This window comes from Anolis sagrei, chromosome 3 (genome assembly GCF_037176765.1).
Source record: "Anolis sagrei isolate rAnoSag1 chromosome 3, rAnoSag1.mat, whole genome shotgun sequence".
Taxonomy (NCBI): domain Eukaryota; kingdom Metazoa; phylum Chordata; class Lepidosauria; order Squamata; family Dactyloidae; genus Anolis; species Anolis sagrei.
This window is the reverse complement of record NC_090023.1, coordinates 7,759,544-7,778,170: the sequence shown is the minus strand read 5'-3', so window position 1 is coordinate 7,778,170 and position 18,627 is coordinate 7,759,544. Positions and strand designations below refer to the sequence as shown.

General features: G+C 41.9%; 1 protein-coding gene across 1 annotated transcript in view; it reads left to right on the top strand.

Moving 5' to 3' along the window:
* The window catches only part of MAP6 (microtubule associated protein 6), a 69,612-nt gene extending 54,733 nt beyond the window's left edge, over positions 1–14,879 (top strand). The window contains exon 4 of the mRNA XM_060771252.2: positions 14,655–14,879. Coding sequence (XP_060627235.2) covers positions 14,655–14,784 — 130 coding nt within the window. The 3' untranslated portion in view covers positions 14,785–14,879. The remainder of the gene's footprint in view (positions 1–14,654) is intronic.
* The last annotated feature ends 3,748 nt before the right edge of the window (positions 14,880–18,627 follow it).

Here is an 18,627-nt window from a genome sequence, read left to right as displayed (position 1 = left end):
GTCCCTGACGTCATGAGTCTCTGCCTCTCGCCCCGCCCCTTTCTCCGTGCCAGCGTGGTTTTTCCTTTGCTAGGGCAGCATTGCCAGCATACTCTCTCAGTTGGCAGAATTCAACTGAGAGAGAACGCTGCAATGCTGCCCTAGCAAAGGAAAAACCAGTGGTTTTCTTCTCTAGCATGGAGAAAGGGGCGGAGAAAGGGGCGGAGAGAGAGGCGCAGTCTCATGACGTCAAGGACGTGCTCGCAAGGTTTGCTCCCGCAGGAGGCTAGATTGCGGCGGCTCTTAGAGCAGTGGTTCTCAACCTATGGTCCCCAAATGTTTTGGCCTACAACTCCCACAAATCCCAGCCAGTTTACCAGCTGTTAGGATTTCTGGGAGTTGAAGGCCAAAACATCTGGGAACCCACAAGTTGAGAACCACTGACTTAGAGTGTATTCATCCATCATAGAACCTACCAGCTGCCATCGAACTGCCTAGAACCCTCTGCTCTTGGTTGAAGTTTCAGTTTCAGTTCCAGAAAGTAGGAACATTATATCCTGTTGACATACCATGGTGTGATATTGATTTACCCTGGTGTGCATCCTTTTGTGGTCATTTTAGAAGGGGGTATTCAGTACCTACTTGCACAATAACCCCACCCATGCATATGAAGAACTCGCTTTCTTCTTGAGGGAACTTCCTAATTGAGAATAAACCTAACTATCATACTTTGCTCCCATATCCGGACACATGACAATAGCATTGCCCTTCAGGATTTCCAGAAGACCCCTGGAATAAGCTCTTGTCAGGATGTGCCATGCATCAGGTTATGTCCCCACAGCCAGACCCAAGGCAATGGCACCAACATCCAGAAGGCCCCTAGAAGATGCCTTTGTAAATATGTGCCATGCCTCCACAGCCAAACACATGAGAAGGGCACCCTCCTCCAGGACTTCCAGAAGATGCCTGGAATAAGCCTTTGCCAATACTGCCATGTATCAGGCTATGTCCCACAGCCAGACACAAGTCAAGGGCACCATCTTCCAGGAGCTCCAGAAGACCCCTTTGTTATCCTGTGCCTAGCTGAGGAAACATAGCTAGATACTCTCTAGCTGCACCTTCTTCTCTCCTGCCTTCTAGATCAGGGGGAGATAAGAGGCATTCTTCACTTGGGAGGAGAAGGAAAGTCCTGCCTGGAAGACCTTCATCCTCCAACAGACAATCCAGGTTCTAGCAAATTGGCTGGCATCCCATTAGTTAGTCTGAACTATAGTAGAACCCTTCAACAATGAATCATCATGTAGGAAAATTCCATGGAATCAATGGGATAACACTAGGATTGGGGCCATTCGATGTACATGTCCCTGAGAAAGAATGACAAAAGGTTGCCCATACTTTCTGCAGAAGTCTGAATTGCCCATTGTGTATGTATTACATAAATGAAGGGGAGCCTCATGGGTTGAAGAAGACGCAATGGGCGTCTGCCAACTTTGTTGTTTTTTTCTCTGGTTAACACCCAAGTGTCTCTTTCGAAACCAACCACCAGGCATTTGCAATCTCTCATTTGTGTTGGATGCCAACATTATTCTTTCAAACCCACAATTCAGATCTGTTCGGAGTGTATAAAGACTTATTTATTTTCCATTTCCTATCCAGATGTGTTTTCTTTTTTTGGTAAACTTGTATAGCACATTTCTTTCGATTCCATGTACAAAACAATGGCTTGCTGGTTTTCTCTCTTCACTGGTCTTTGGAATATTTTGCCTCTTGTCTGCGCCTTTGCATCCCATTCACTGTACCTCCTCCTTGTACTCTTTGCTTTCCCTTCTTTGCAAAACGGTGCTACAAGACCTTTCCACAGCTTGTTTTCTATACCCCACCTCTACTTGGCTTTGCAAAAAAGAAAAAAAATAAATACCACAATCACTTGCTTTGCTCACATCTGTTTCTGTTGGGATGTCTATAAAAAGGGTATATATGTACAAAAGAAAAGCTCTCCTCCATAAATCCATCTATGCTCATAAATCTGGGAGACAGAGGTATGGAAGTGGAGCAAAATGAGGGCATTCCCCCCTCAATAAGGATTCAGCGATATACCCCAATTATATTTCAATTTCTGGATTTCTAGCATTGCAAAGTGACACTCTGAAGTCATTCCCATTTAGAACACTTCTATTTGCTATGTACTTATATCCCCTTGACCACTTTGTCTTTGTAGCGTGCCTTCAAGTCATCTTGAACTAAAGGCAACCCTAAGGCAAAACTGTCATGGCATTTTTCTGGGGCAGAGAGTATACGACTTGCCCAAGGTGGGTTTCCATGGCCAGGTGAGCAATTCAACCCCATGTGAAGACATAGTCTAATACACTAATACGCTGGACACTTGGCTCACCCTTTCCTTGAGCGTCTGGCATTTAGTACAGTCACTCCTCCACATTCACTGGGTTTAGGGGCATAAAACCCCCACAAGAGTGAAAAAAGGCAAATGACGGAATTCAATCAAATCCACAAAAATCAAAATCGCAAATATGAAGGGATGACTGTATATACTAATGGTTCCCAACCTGTGGTCTGTGGACCACCAGTGGTCCGCAAGAACTAAAATATGGTCCGCAGCCTACACAGTTGCAATGAGAGCAACTGGTCTCACGAAACTCTCTTATAGTGTCAGGGTTTATTCAATATGGTTTTCTATGGGCGAGCAGATGGCAACTACTGGATGGCATATGTTCTATATCAGAAACTAGAGCCGATGTGGTCTATCCAATGCAATTTTCTGAATCAGCTCCCCAAATAACCAAACCAAAACTAAAGTTGACCAAAAACTGATTCGTAACCCTTTTGGTACTAATGTTGGAGAGTGGTCCCTGGTCAAAAAAAGTTTGGGAATCACTGGTATATACAATGAGATCTTTTGAAGATGGGGCCTATGCCAAAACACAACACTTATGTCTCATATACACCTTATACACATAATTTGAAGGTAATAATATACTATACGGAGCCCCCGGTGGCGCAGCAGGTTAAACCGCTGATCTGCTAAACTTGTTGACCGAATGGTCGCATGTTCGAATCCAGGGAGTGGCATGAGCTTCCGCTCTCAGCCCCAGCTTCTGCCAACCTAGCAGTTCAAAAACATGCCAATGTGAGTAGATCAATAGGTACTGCTTCGGCGGGAAGGTTACAGTACTCCATGCAGTCATGCCGGCCACATGACCTTGGAGGTGTCTATGGACAATGCTGGCTCCTTGGCTTAGAAATGGAGATGAGCACCACCACCCCAGAGTCGGACATGACTGGACTTAATGTCAAGGGAAAGCCATTATCTTTAATATACTATACAGTTTTGGATTGATAGGTTATGGGTCCATAACGGCATAATGTTCAGCAAAGCTACGTAGCCTTGTTGGAAAACTATATGAGTGTCCAATCCCAGCCCATCTTCGGAGACAGCTGCTGATCAGGGAACAAGGAAGAGGATGACTCCACCTCCTCCTTTAAGGAATAAGGCTGTGACAATGAGAATGGACCTTATTATAAAGCCTTCCTGTAACCTCACTTGTGAAGGGAATTGGATATATCATCCAAAAATGGAAACCAAACAGGACTCCTTTTTCCCTCTCTGGCTTCTGGCTCCCAAGGTGAATTGGAGGGGACAGGCCAGGAAATGTGATTGATTGACATGGTTATAAAGAAGTAGCTGAAGGAGAGTATTCTTGTATATTTATAAATGCTCAAATACAGTTTTACGTTTTCGCAGTGTTAGAAATTTGGGAACTGAAGGAAGGTTTCCATGTGGATCCAGGATTCCTATGTAGGAGACAATGCCTTCATTCTCCCCTCTTTAGTTGCAGCCCTGGTATTTCTGTAGCCAAAGTTCAGTGCCTATCACATTCCCCAGTTGATAATGTCTTTCCTTAAAGATCTAATCCATGCTTGGATTCACCTTCTGTCCTACCAATGCCTTCAATTTTGCTGTTCGTGTGATTCACCACAACCCGGCAAATATCAATGTCATTGTCACCTGCTTGTGGATTTTGTTGCTTAAACCGAGGTCACTTTCTTTCCTGGACAATTATAAATAAACACTGAAGATGAACACCCACGTCCTGGATTTTTTTCTCTCTCACCAACTGAACATGGAAAAAAGGCTCTGCAAATTTAATGCAAGAGGCTCTGGTTGCCTTGAGCGGAAACGACAAGAATGCATTAAAGATCTCTTGAGATAGAATGGGAGTAGAAAGGCTTTGCAAAGCTGGAAAATGAATGAACGGAACGAACCAGGTCACACATTGCTTAGGCGCTTTTTTTTTTAGGATTCCCCCTTTTGATTGAAAGAACAGTCCTGTCTTAACTTGATCCTGTGTCTGTAACGTTAATTCACCTCTTGACTAAAAATCCTAGCGTTGAAAGAGATCCCAAGCCCATCCAGTTTAACCCTCTCCAATGTAGGAATACACAATCAAAGCGCTCCCAACATACAGTCTCTGTTTAAAAACTTATGGTGACCCCATGGATTTTAAAGGGTTTTCTTAGGGGAGGAATAACCAGAGATGCTTTCTCTAGTTCCTTCCTCTGACATACAGCCCACAGCACCTGAGAATATTGGCAAACTCCCATTGAAGTACTGATGAGAGTTATTCTGTTTGGAAGACTCATCGTTTTTCATAGAATCCTAAAGTTGAAAGACACCTCGTGGGCCATCCAGTCCAACCCCATTCTGCCAAGAAGCAGGAAAATTGCATTCAAAGCACCCCCAACAGATGGCCATCCAGCCTCTGTTTCAAAGCCTCCACCACAAAAAAGGAGCCTCCACCACACTCCGGGGCAGAGAGTTCCACTGCTGAACATCTCTCACAGTCTGGAAGTTCTTCCTCATATTCAGGTGGAATCTCCTTTCCTGTAATTTGAAGCCATGGCTCCATTGTGTCCTAATCTTCAGGGCAGCAGAAAACATGCTTGTTCCCTCCTCCCTATGACATCCCCTTATATATTTATACATAGCCATCATGTCTCCTCTCAGCCTTCTCTTTTCAAACATATTCTCAAGATGCCCCTTGCTGCAGCACCAACAAAGCTTACTATTTGAGTTGGAGGTGGCAAATTAAAGAGCAAGTGTCAAGCATTGAAAACAGAACACTACACAATTTGCTTCTACCTCATCACCTTATGGCATCCTTGAAGTGACTGGACTGACCTTGAAGGAGCTGGGGGTGGTGACGGCTGACAGGGAGCTCTGGCGTGGGCTGGTCCATGAGGTCACGAAGAGTCGGAGACGACTGAACGAATGAACAACAACATCACCTTACAAATCAATTAAGACAAGAGAGAACGTTTCTTCATCAATGTATATATTTAAGAACGAAACAAGATATTATCCATGCAATCGTTCCAACCTTTTCACTGGGTGTATCTCTCCACTAAGTGCCATTTACTTTACAAGTGAAGAGCATGCAGAAAAGTTCTGGTATTCCAGATGGAAAAGCTTCTATGGAAGTCTAGGATGACTGTTTCTGGCAAAACTACTCCTTTTGCCTACAAAAGCCCTATAAAATGTATGGGGTCACCATAAGCCTTTCCTCACATTCTCCCAACAGCAGTTGTCATGTCCGGCTTTCCTCTCAATGCAGCCATCTTGCTCCTTCAGTTTAGATTGTCTTCCTCCTGAATAACCTCTACCGTCTTGACCACACTACCTTGCTTGGTCATAAATCTCTCCGATGTCACTTGTGAAATTTTGGAGGGTATCCTTAGACTGTTTAAGCCTAAATATACCCCAAAGGCACCAGGTGGCTAAGCAGAGTCAACCATGATTAGTATTTGGATGACAGGCCACCAATGAATACAAAGTTCTGTAGGCTATATTTCAGAGAAAGCAGCTAGAAAGCCCACTTCTGGGTATTCCTGGCCCAAAAAGCTTCTAAGATAAGTTGTATATAACTTGACTTGAAGTTATATACACTTTTCCATTAGCTCTGCCAGTGATGGCAAAGACTGTTCCTGGGACTTGGCCAGGCCATGGATGTGAATGTCCACTTATCATCCCATGGAAGGTGATCACATGGAAAGTGCTTCCTAGACCTCAAGGTTTTGTCAACAGGACAACTCCTCAATGTATTTTGACTTTACACTTCTGAATGGCTTCTCCACTTTTGTTTTATGAGATCTACTGAAGACGGAAGCAATTCTATTGACGTTTGAAGTTGGCCATCACTCATGGATTGCAACGCCTGGTCAGAAAGAAGACTATGTGAGACTATGTGAGAGAATTGCTGAAATGTTCCACTTGATAACATCTTGCTCTCAACCAGGGATGAGGAACTGCATAGACGGCAGGGGTCAATTTCCACCTCATGTCCCCTTCAGCCATCCACAGCAGTGAGTAGCCGACAACCCAAAAATGGTGTCACTTCTTTCCAGTTTTTTTTTTTGTATAGTAGCTTTTATGGGGTTTGAGAGGTTGTAGGGAGCAAGCAAACTAAATTGGGACAGTTTTGAAGCAGCTTGGATGGTTTTTAAGTTCTGGAATGGATGGAGACTGTTGGGTTGTCCTGGATGGAGACCACCAAAAGAAAGTTTGAGGAGAACATGACTTCATGACTGAACTTTCTCCATTCCTCTTTCATAGATATAGCAACATCAAGTTTTGGACTTCAAAGGTGTCCTTCTTTGATAGAACCTGGAGTCTTGCTGTTACAATTTTCATGTGTAAATATTCCAAAAATCGGTGTCCACGTTCAAAATGCAACATTGTGACCTCAAGATGCCACTGTCTAAAGTTGCCTAGATTTCCCTCTGGACCATTGTTTCACTCTTTAATGGTAAAAAGGGACACCATGGGGTACAAGATCAGAATATAGAAAAGTTGCTATTTTGGACTGGAGTTCCCCAAAGTCTTCAACCAGTATAATCATTAGCTATGTTGACTGGCCCATACTGGGAGCTGTAGTCCAAGAAAGTCAATGTTCCAAACTCTGATTATTCAGAACTCAACTGTTTATGACTTCCCATTCAACTCCAAATTCTGCTCCGAAATTCCCTGATGAAAATCCATTCAACAGTGGAATAGATTGTCCCAGAAAGAATGAATTGGTTGTATTGTCGAAGGCCTTCATGACCTCACTACCTCTGAGGATGCTTGCCATAGATGCAGGCAAAATGTCAGGAGAGAATGCCTCTAGAACATGGCCATATGGCCTGGAAAAACCTACAACAACCCAATGAATTGGTTCTTAAACAGAGGCTGGGTGATCCTTTCTGAGCTGCGGATTCTTGTATCGCCAGGGGTTAGACTTAAGGGCCGTTACGGTTCCTTTCAACATTATAATTCCATAAATCTATGCAAACATCTTCAAGGATAAAAGGGGTTATGATAAATGGCATCAGCCACTTGGGTGAAAAAATTAATAATTCAAAGGATGGGGAGAAAGCGATGTTTGCTGAGGATCAAAAAGGAAATGACTAGCTTCAACAATGTCCAATTGAAGGGAAAAAACCCTCCGATGTAATATTGAAAGAATATGACAACAGAGCCATAGGTAAATTCCATCCATGCAAATATTTATTTTCTTTATAGTTGCATAAATAATATGCAAAAATAATGTAGGCTCAAATTTAAGTCAAATAATTGGTGAACATAGTTGGCCCTCTGTATCCATGGATTTTGCATTCTCAGATTCTGTCATCCATGGTGTCTAGATCTAGGGAAGTCATGCTACCCCTCTATTCTGCTTTGGTTAGACCACTCTTGGAATATTGTGTCAAATTCTGGGCACCACAATTCAAGAGAGATATTGACAAGCTGGAATGTGTCCAGAGGAGGGTGACTAAAATGATCAAGGGTCTGGAAAACAAGCCCTATGAGGAGCGGCTTAAGGAGCTGGGCATGTTTAGCCTGAAGAAGAGAAGGCTGAGAGGAGACATGATAGCCATGTATAAATATGTGAGAGGAAGCCACAGGGAGGAGGGAGCAAGCTTGTTTTCTGCTTCCTTGGAGACTAAGACACGAAACAATGGCTTCAAACTACAAGAAAGGAGATTCCATCTGAACATGAGGAAGAACTTCCTGACTTCGAGAGCCATTCAGCAGTGGAACTCTCTGCCCCAGAGTGTGGTGGAGGCTCCTTCTTTGGAAGCTTTTAAGCAGAGGCTGGATGGCCATCTGTCAGGGGTGATTTGAATGCAATATTCCTGCTTCTTGGCAGAATGGGGTTGGACTGGATGGCCCAGGAGGTCTCTTCCAACTCTTTGATTCTATGATTCTATGATTCTGTATCCACGGATTTTGCATTCTCAGATTCTGTCATCCATGGTTTGAAAATATTCCCCGAAAAATCCACAAAGAAAACCTTGATTTAGCCGTTTTATAGAAAATATGCCCTTTTGTTCTACCACTGAAGGAAATAGGACTTTCGGTATCCAAGGAGAGACTTGGAACCAAACCGTAGTTGATACTTCAACTACGTAGTTGATACTTCAAACTACAAGAGAGGAGATTCCATCTGAACATGAGGAAGAACTTCCTGACTGTGAGAGCCGTTCAGCAGTGGAACTCTCTGCCCCGGAGTGTGGTGGAGGCTCCTTCTTTGGAGGCTTTTAAGCAGAGGCTGGATGGCCATCTGTCAGGGGTGATTTGAGTGCAATATTCCTGCTTCTTGGCAGGGGGTTGGACTGGATGGCCAATGAGATCTCTTCCAACTCTTTGATTCTATGATACTAAGGCTCTGTTGTATTTGAAATATGCATATTTCAGATATGCAGAAGGGGGAAAAAACCATTGTATCATAATAATCATATCTTCTATTTGAAGAAAAAAATAACCCTGAAAGTAATTATTTTGGATATTGTCTTAGACGAGAAATTTAAATCTCATTGGATGGAATTTCCACTTATGATGCTGTTGAAGTTCAACAGTCATAAATGGACCCAGTGCATTGACGCTTTGACAGCTGTCTCCAAAGGGATGCAAAGAGGACGTGGTGCAAGCTTCGTAGTTGATGCCTAATTCCAGGTTCTCCTAAACCGAATATGAGTTCTCCCGTTAACTACCCATGCCTAATAGATGTATTCATGGAGGATGGGCCTATTAAGAATTAATAAGACACATCCTCGACATTACTTCGTACAAGAAATCATCCAGCTGCCCATTTCATGCATCACGCTCACACAACGTTCATACCACAAGAGACGCAATTGCTTTAAGCTTGCTGCTGGAATCTTTGTGGGATCTGGGAGGATGGTTTGGTGTAATTTAATCAAATGAGATGTATTCCCAGAGACCCTGGAGAACTTAACATGGACAACCCCTCCTCTGTGTCGCAGCGGTCCACATCACATCTCTTCCTCCCAAAGCACTTGCTTCTAAGACAAAGAACTTCAAAGAAAAAAGCCCAGAATCCTGATGGTGATTTACATCCATGTAACTTCCAATTTGGGCAGCATAACTATATTCTTAGGCATTGTACAAGTATATTTAGAGTATGGTCTTGGTTGAGCAAGAAGAGTCAGAGATTTCAGGGTTCAGATCCATCCCCACCAAGCCATGGAAGGAGAATATGGCTTCACCTCTCAACAGTAATGTAAATATGGCAGCAGAGATGTATATTTCCCCTTTTATTTTCATGTCAGGAGCAACTTGAGAAGCTTCAAGTCACTTCTGGTGTGAGAGAATTAGCCATCTACAAGGATGTTGCCCAGGGGTTGCCCTGATATTTTGCCCAGGGGTTGCCCTGATATTATATGAGTCTACACTGCCATATAATCTAGTTCAATGCAGATAATCAGGATTTTATATGGCACTGTAGATGGGACCTTAGTTGTTTTCATGGAGTTGTCCAAGTACAGAGTCAGTTGCAACAACATATACGCAAGTCCAAAGCCACATTGATGCAAAACCAAGTAGATTTCTTCTTGCAAATCATCAACACAGAATCCAGTTTCTGTTTGAGAATAATCACCTTCATCTAGTTATGTTGACGTTCCTAGAGGACAAAAATTACTCCTTAGTTGTGCAAAAAGCAGCTTGATAACACAATGATACAACCTTATGGCCAACTGGTTGCCATTTGGATATATACAAAGCCAAGGAGAAATGTTGCCCAAGGAAGTACTGGATCAAGAAGTATAAATATTCATTAATTCCATTAATCACTGTTGTTCTCATAAGGGGAAAAGGAATAATTATTCAATGTTCTCCATACTGCAAAAAAGCCCTTGAAAACTACAGAGTCTTTAAGACATATTTGCACTTTGGGACTCACTTGGAAAAGGGAGAAGGTTGCATAGAAAAATTCTGATTCTGAATAATAATGTTTTCTGTGCAGAAAACTGCTTTCTACATGAAAATTGCATTTAAAAAATCAATTTTCTGCTTTAAAAGCCCACATGGAATATATATTATATTATATTATATTATATTATATTATATTATATTATATTATATTATAATATTATTATATTATATTATATTATATTATATTCCTACATTGGAGTGTTTTACAATCCCCATTTGTATCCATTGTTGCTATATTTACAAATAGTCTTTCCTATTGGGTGTTTCCTTGCCAAGAAAGGACTTATATTGCCATAACCCTGCAAAATGCATCAGTGTAAATCACCATGCAGTTTCTAGACTACAGTTCCTGCAATCTTTTAATATGACTTTGTTGTTTGGGAGGTGACGTCCAAAACATTTGGAGGATCCCAGATTCCTTGCCATTGTTATCTCATACTTTGCAAACTGCAGTTGCTTTCATTGTGATGTGACATTCGCCAACATCTCCTGCTTGCTTTAAGGCATGCTGACTTCTAATTCATCATTCTGCTTCAATTCAAATTCTAGCAAAAATTGAAAATATAGTGCATCTTGGGAACAGACCTATTGTCCACTTGCTATAAAATGTTCATCTGGTGGTCAGAGGCACAGAAAGACCATTTCAACAAATCCCATTGTCCTTCAAAAGGAGAAAGGGGCCCACACGTACCAACTTTCCAGGAATAATTGACTCTTTTAGGAGCAGCCTTATGAATTATTCCATCAAAGGCAACAGTAATTTTGCAGCTTACCATCAAGTCTGTCCTGCTTTTTGATGACCCCATGATTGAGAGGCACCCCAGATCTTGCAATAGCTCACGTCTTGTGGATGCATCTATGTCAGGCATGAAAAAACTTCAACCATCTGGGTGTTTTGGATTTCAACTCTTACAATTCCTAATAGCTTCAGGCCCTGAGGGATCTGAAGCTGTTAGGAATTGTAAGAGTTGAAGTCCAAAACACCCAGATGGCCCAAGTTTGCCCATGCCTGATCTACAAGGTAAAGTTAATGTAGTTTGACACCACTTTAACTGCTATGGCTCCGTGCTATGGAATCATGTAATTTTCCAAGGTCTTTAGCCTTCTCTGCCAAAGAGTGCTGGTGCCTTATCAAACTCTAGATCAGTGGTTCTCAACCTGGGGGTCAGGACCCTGGGGGGGTCATGAGGGGGTGTCAGAGGGGTCACCAGAGACCATCAGAAAACACAGTATTTTATGTTGGTCATGGGAGTTCTGTGTGGGAAGTTTGGCCCAATTCTATCGTTGGTGAGGTTCAGAATGTTCTTTGATAAAATCCCAGCAACTACAACTCCCAAATGTCAAGGTCTATTTCCTCCAATCTCCGCCAGTGTTCACATCTGGGCATATTGAGTATCCGTCCCAAGTTTGGTCCAGATCCATCATTGTTTGAGTCCACCGTGCTCTCTGGATGTAGGAGAACTACAACTCCAAAACTCAAGGTCAATGCCCACCAAACCCTTCCAGTATTTTCTGTTGGTCATGAGAGTTCTGTGTGCCATGTTGGGTTCAATTCCATCATTGGTGGAGTTCACAGTGCTCTTTGATTGTAGGTGAACCCTAATATATCCCGGCAACTACAACTCCTAAATGATAAAATCAATCTTCCCCAACCCTACCAGTATTCAAATTTGGGTGTATTGGGTATTTGTTCCAAATTTGGTCCAGTGCATGAAAATACATCCTGCGTATCAGATATTTACATGACGATTCATAACAGTAGCAAAATTACAGTTATGAAGTAGCAATGAAAATAATGTTATGGTTGGGGGTCACCGCAACATGAGGAACTGTATTAAGAGATCGCGGCATTAGGAAGGTTGAGAAACACTGCTCTAGATGATAGGATCCTATATCATTGAGTAATCAGAGTTAAAGTTGTGTCAAACTGGGTTAACTCTACAGTGTAGTTGCACTCTTTGGCTTTCTCAATTGAGCCAAGCCATCAACAACGTGGCTTTCCTCTTTTCTTCCAGGCTTATCATCTCTTCCACTGAAGAGAGACATGTACCAAAATCTAAAAAAACATATCCCATAAACAAATGCATGCCTTAACAACTTATTATTATTTTCACAGTGCGTATCTGCAACAGTGCCTCTAAAACTCGATCAATCAGGTAATAATGTATTGTCGAAGGTTTTCATGGCCGGAATCACTGGGTTGTTGTAGGTTTTTTCGGGCTATATGGCCATGTTCTAGAGGCATTTCTCCTGACGTCTCGCCTGCATCTATGGCAAGCATCCTTAGAGATACCTCTGAGGATGCTTGCCATGGATGCAGGCGAAACGTCAGGAGAGAATGCCTCTAGAACATGGCCATATAGCCCGAAAAAACCTACAACAACCCAATCAGGTAAAAGTTATTCCCTCCCTACTTTCTCATCCTGGGTGAATGAATGATAGATCACCTTCTCACAACTTGATGTCTTCCAGATATTTAAAACTACAATTTTCTTTATCCCCTGCCATCATAGCTACTGGCTGTGCTGGCAAAGGTGATGGGAGCTGTAGTCAAAATATGTGGATGGTTAAAATAGCTGTTTTATGGGGTCACACTGCAATCAAATCCATTTATGTAACCCCCCCCCCCCATCCAATCACATTATCCATCCTATATGCAGTTCTAGGACCATCTACATCTGCATTAGATGACATTGTAGATGTGGCCATTGTCCTAAATCTGGTTCTTAGTTCCAGCTGAAAGTAAACCTATAACAAAACAGCAGGAACTTGGTAAGTCAAATCTTACGTATGATCCATTGAGTATAAAAGTATACTCTAGCTGGGACCGAAAACTGAATTTCGGGTCTTTGTTTTTCATTTATTGGATAGGTTTAAAAATAAATTATATGCAAGAATTTGGAAAGTTAGTTTTTAAAAAATAGTTCATTAGATAACTCATTACAAGCCTTCCTCTATTGGTGAAATCTGCCTGTCAAGTTCGTTTGAGCACAGCCAAAGGAAGAGATGGACAGCAGATTGGATCTCAACATTTTACTATTTGCAAAATAGTGGTGACAGGTCAGTTCACGCTGAATAAAAGCAACAGTCTAAGAAATCCATGAGGATCCTAATAGTCCCCTCTTCCTGACTTACTGAGATGGGTGATTTGTTCTCCTGTCAATCAGGAACGAGGGATCTCTGATGTGGAATTGCAAAAGAGATCCTGCTTCTGATTGTCAAGCAGAGAATTACAGAACTGTTAGTTAGGGAGACAGGCTCTTTAAAGTACTGTTTAAGGATACTTAACTGGTGGAAAGATGACAGAAACATTAGTCTGCTTGATCCTTTTTAACAGGAGAACAGATTTCCATCACTCGCATCAGCTAATATTCGATAAACCAGATTTGGAAGACTTTTATGATTCTTATATATTTCCTGCACAATTGCCACAATTGGAAATGCTTAGGGATTGTGGCTACAATCCAGTTGTGAATGCTGTTATGCATTCGTAATTGTGATCCTGAACATGCTCAACTAAGTGTGCATCTATACTGTGGAATTAATGCAGGTTGATACCACTACAACTGCCACGACGCAATGCTATGGAATCCTGGGAGTTGTAATCCCATGAGGGACCAGCACTCATTGCAGAGAAAGCTCAAGACCTTGTAAAACTACAACTCCCATGATTCCATAGCATGGAACCATGGCAGTTCGAGTGGTGTCAAACTACATGAATTCCACAGTGTAGATGCACACTTAGTTGAGCATGTTCAGGATCACAATTACGAATGCATAACAGCATAGAATTACACATCCGCAACTGGATTGTAACCATGGTGTAGATACAACCTAAGTAGCTGATCAAGAATCTTGACATTGGCTTGTTATATTATTTCCAAATTCTGGCCATGATGTGTATCCTAGACAATAATGGTTGGGTAAGACAATGCTCAAAAGTCTTACCAATAATGGCCACAGTGTAGATACAACCTAAGTAGCTGATCAAGAACCTTGACATTGGCTTGTTATATTATTTCCAAATTCTGGCCATGATGTGTATCCTAGACAATAATGGTTGGGTAAGACAATGCTCAAAAGTCTTACCAATAATGGTAAAACCTTTGAGCATTGTTTCCAAAATGCCTGGACACAATGCTATGGAATCCTGGGAAACCTTCTATGGAAACCATCAACCAAGAGCCACATTGGAAGCCAGACCCACCCAACAAAGCGGGTCCTATGAATTCTCCATTGGATGCCTCACATACCAACAGACTGCATGACGTAATTCCATGCTAAGCATATGTTTGCATATCCATACAAGTCCTCCGGCTCATGGCTGTAAAGGAGTACATTGTCTATCAGTCTTGTGGAATGACAGCCTCTTTTCTGCTTTCAGGAACCCCGATAAACCCACCGGTGCTACAGCCAAGGAACCTCGTTCCTTAGGACGGGACCAACCTACAGGAATTAATCCCCTGCCCTCCATTCCTGAGGAAGCGGCTGGGACAAGCATGTCACTTGCATGAAAGGTGTAAAGAATACGATATAAAACACACACATACATACATACATATCCACATATAAACTCTCAAACATTCAATAAACTGGTGCTGAATCCTCATTTGTCTCTGGGGTCATTTCTGTAATGCTCCAGTCTGTTTGATAACAGAATAGGCTTGTTCAAATGCATAAGAACTTGGAGAAGCAATTCTTTGGGGCAAAAAAAATCTCCTGGACACCTCTCCAAGACATACAGCTATGCTGATTGCTGGATTTCAATGTGTTATAGTCTGAAAAAGAACTTGGAGAAGCAATTCTTTGGGGCAAAAAAAAATCTCCTGGACGCCTCTCCAAGACATACAGCTATTCTGATTGCTGGATTTCAATGTGTTATAGTCTGAAAAAGAACTTGGAGAAGCAATTCTTTGGGGCAAAAAAAAATCTCCTGGACGCCTCTCCAAGACATACAGCTATTCTGATTGCTGGATTTCAATGTGTTATAGTCTGAAAAAGAACTTGGAGAAGCAATTCTTTGGGGCAAAAAAAAATCTCCTGGACGCCTCTCCAAGACATACAGCTATTCTGATTGCTGGATTTCAATGTGTTATAGTCTGAAAAAGAACTTGGAGAAGCAATTCTTTGGGGCAAAAAAAAAATCTCCTGGACGCCTCTCCAAGACATACAGCTATTCTGATTGCTGGATTTCAATGTGTTATAGTCTGAAAAAGAACTTGGAGAAGCAATTCTTTGGGGCAAAAAATCTCCTGGACGCCTCTCCAAGACATACAGCTATGCTGATTGCTGGATTTCAATGTGTTATAGTCTGAAAAGAAAAGTTCCCAGGCTCCACAGCAAACATAAAAAGCAGTGGTGAGGATGGTGATAGAGTTGTCTCTTTGTATCACCACCTGGAGAAAAATGTCTGACGTCCTTTAAAGAAGAAGAAGGCACTAAGGATCATATTGCAAACATATACTAGATAGTGGAAAGCACCAACTATTTTGGAGGAAATCAATCTGTCCTTGCATTATTGCAAATCCTTTTGCTGCAAATTGTGTGAAATTAATGCTTCGCTCCAAAAGTAATGGAATATTTGATCATCCTGTGCTTTGGAGAACTACTTAATATGGAGAAACAGAATGTTCTCTATTGGCAAAGGGGTCAAAACTGCATTTTATTCCCTCTTATGTAGAACATATTGTATGGGAAGCAGGGTTATGTTTAGAAGGAACAAGCTTTTAAGAAGCATCAACTGTTTGCAGATGACATATTATTTGCAGACAATAACGAAGACTTGCAAAGACTTCTGACGAAAGTTAAAGAAGAAAGAGCAAATGTAAGATTCCAACTAAACAGATTCTGTATCCATATATTCAGCCATCCACTGCTTGGAAAAACATAAACATTCCAACAAATAAACCTTTTGTCATTTTACTTCTGTTGTTGTATGTAATAGGACATGAGCTTCCATGCATGTCCTAGAGTACATCAAGAGTTCACTTGACATAGAATCATCCAATTATATGATTCTAATTATTAAGAAGACAAAACTAATCCCAACAGATTATTTCCATAACTGTATATAGATAAGGAAGATATTAAAATAATTGAAGAAATCCTCAGTTATAAAAACAAAATGGAATGTGCAGACAAGAAATTAGAAAAAGACTAATGCTTAGAAGACATGCAATGGAAGAATTGGATAAAAATCTAGATAAGTGTAAAAATTGGTCAATGCTCTAATAATAATAAGCTGGGAAAAGTTACAGAGAATGAACACATCAAGCTACTCTGGGACTTCCAAGTTCAGACAGACAGAGTTTTGGAGCACAAGACTCCTGACCTCATGATTGTGTTAAAAAACCAAGTATGGATTGTTGATGTTGCAATCCCAAGTGACAGCAGGATTGCAGAGAAACAACTGGAAAAGCTGACACGATATGAGGATTTAAAGATCGAACTGCAAAGACTTCGGCACAAGCCAGTCAAGGTGGTCCCAGTTGTGATCGGCACACTGGGTGCAGTGCCTAAAGACCTTGGCTTGCACTTAAGCACAATTGGTGCTGACAAAATTACCATCTGTCAGCTGCAGAAGGCCACCTTACTGGGATCTGCATGCATTATTCGCCGATACATCACACAGTCCAAGACACTTGAGAAGTGTCCGACGTGTGATCCAATACAACAGCCAGCGGAGTGCCTGCTGTGGACTCATCTTGTTGTGTTTCTAATAATAATAATAATAACAACAACAACAACAACAACAACAACAACAATATCCCAAGTGTAGACTCTGCAAGGAAGCAGATGAAACAACAGATCACATCCTCAGCTGCTGCAAGAAGATTGCGCAGACAGACTCCAAGCAGAGGCACAACACCGTTGCTCAAATGATTCATTGGAACTTGTGCCACAAATACCATCTGCCTGCGACAAAAAACTGGTGCGATCACAAGCCGGAAAAAGTTATGCCAAACTCCTCTGGGACTTTCCGGAATTAGACAGAGTTTTGGAGCATAATACTCCTGACCTCACAATCATGTTAAAAAACCAAGTATGAATCGTCAATGTTGCAATCCCAGGTGACAGCAGGATTGCAGAGAAACAACTTGAAAAGCTGACACGATATGAGGATTTAAAGATCGAACTGCAACGACTCTGGCACAAACCAGTCGAGGTGGTCCTAGTGGTGATCGGCAGACTGGGTGCAGTGCCTAAAGACCTTGGCCTGCACTTAAACACAATCAGCGCTGACAAGATTACCATCTGCCAGCTGATCTGCACATATTATTCGCCGATACATCACAGTCCTAGACACTTGGGAAGTGTGATCCAATACAACAGCCAGCAGAGTGTTTGCTGTGGACTCATCTTGTTGTGTTTCTAATAATAATAATAATAATAATAATAATAATAATAATACACTTTATTTATATTCCACTTTATTTCTGTGGAAGGACTCAGAGCTGATTACAGTTTACATATATAAGGCTAATATTCAATGCCGTTTTACACAGTGAACAAATGACATACAGAGATAAAGGCCTTCCTCTTTCCATCCCCCGCGTCTGAAAGCGATGCTCAACTCTGGCCATGAGAAGGTGCTCTTGTTCCATCTATCCATGCCAAGAATCCTGTTGGCAAAGATATAGACTTTATCATATTGTTGCTGGAATGTCTGCATGGGATGCCTTTTTACCTCCCTGCTGAGGCGGTACGTATTGATCTACTCACATAACATGCTTTCAAACTGCTAGGTAGGCAGTAGCTGGACTGACAGCTGGGAGTTCACCCTGACTTGTGGTTTTGAACAATTAACCCTCTGGTCAGCAGATTTTCTGCAGCTAGTGGTTTAACCACTGCGTTATCACAGATCTAATCAGAATCATCTAAGTAAATCTAGTTTCCATTATGGATATGAAAATCCAGGCTGAAGAAAAATATAAATTTATTTGTTAATAATTTAAAATGTGTTGGAGGAAAGTTCTCTGAACACAATTGACCAGTAATCAGTTGTCGGGGATAATGGAAGTTACATCTCAGCATTCCTTTTGGAACACCCCAGCAAGCGAGAGTCCAAAAGTGGCAGGCCCAAACCCAGCACCTCAATCCATGGGTGATACCAGATGAGAGACTCCCCCCTGGGCACACAGAAGACTGGGCGACTTGGAAGGCGCTGAACAGACTGCGCTCTGGCACCACGAGATGCAGAACCAATCTTAAGAAATGGGGCTACAGGGTGGAATCCTCGGCATGCGAGTGTGGAGAGGAGTAAACCACTGACCACGTGCTGCAATGCACCCTGAGCCCTGCCACATGCACAATGGAGGACCTTCTTGCGGCAACACCAGAGGGACTCCAAATGGCCA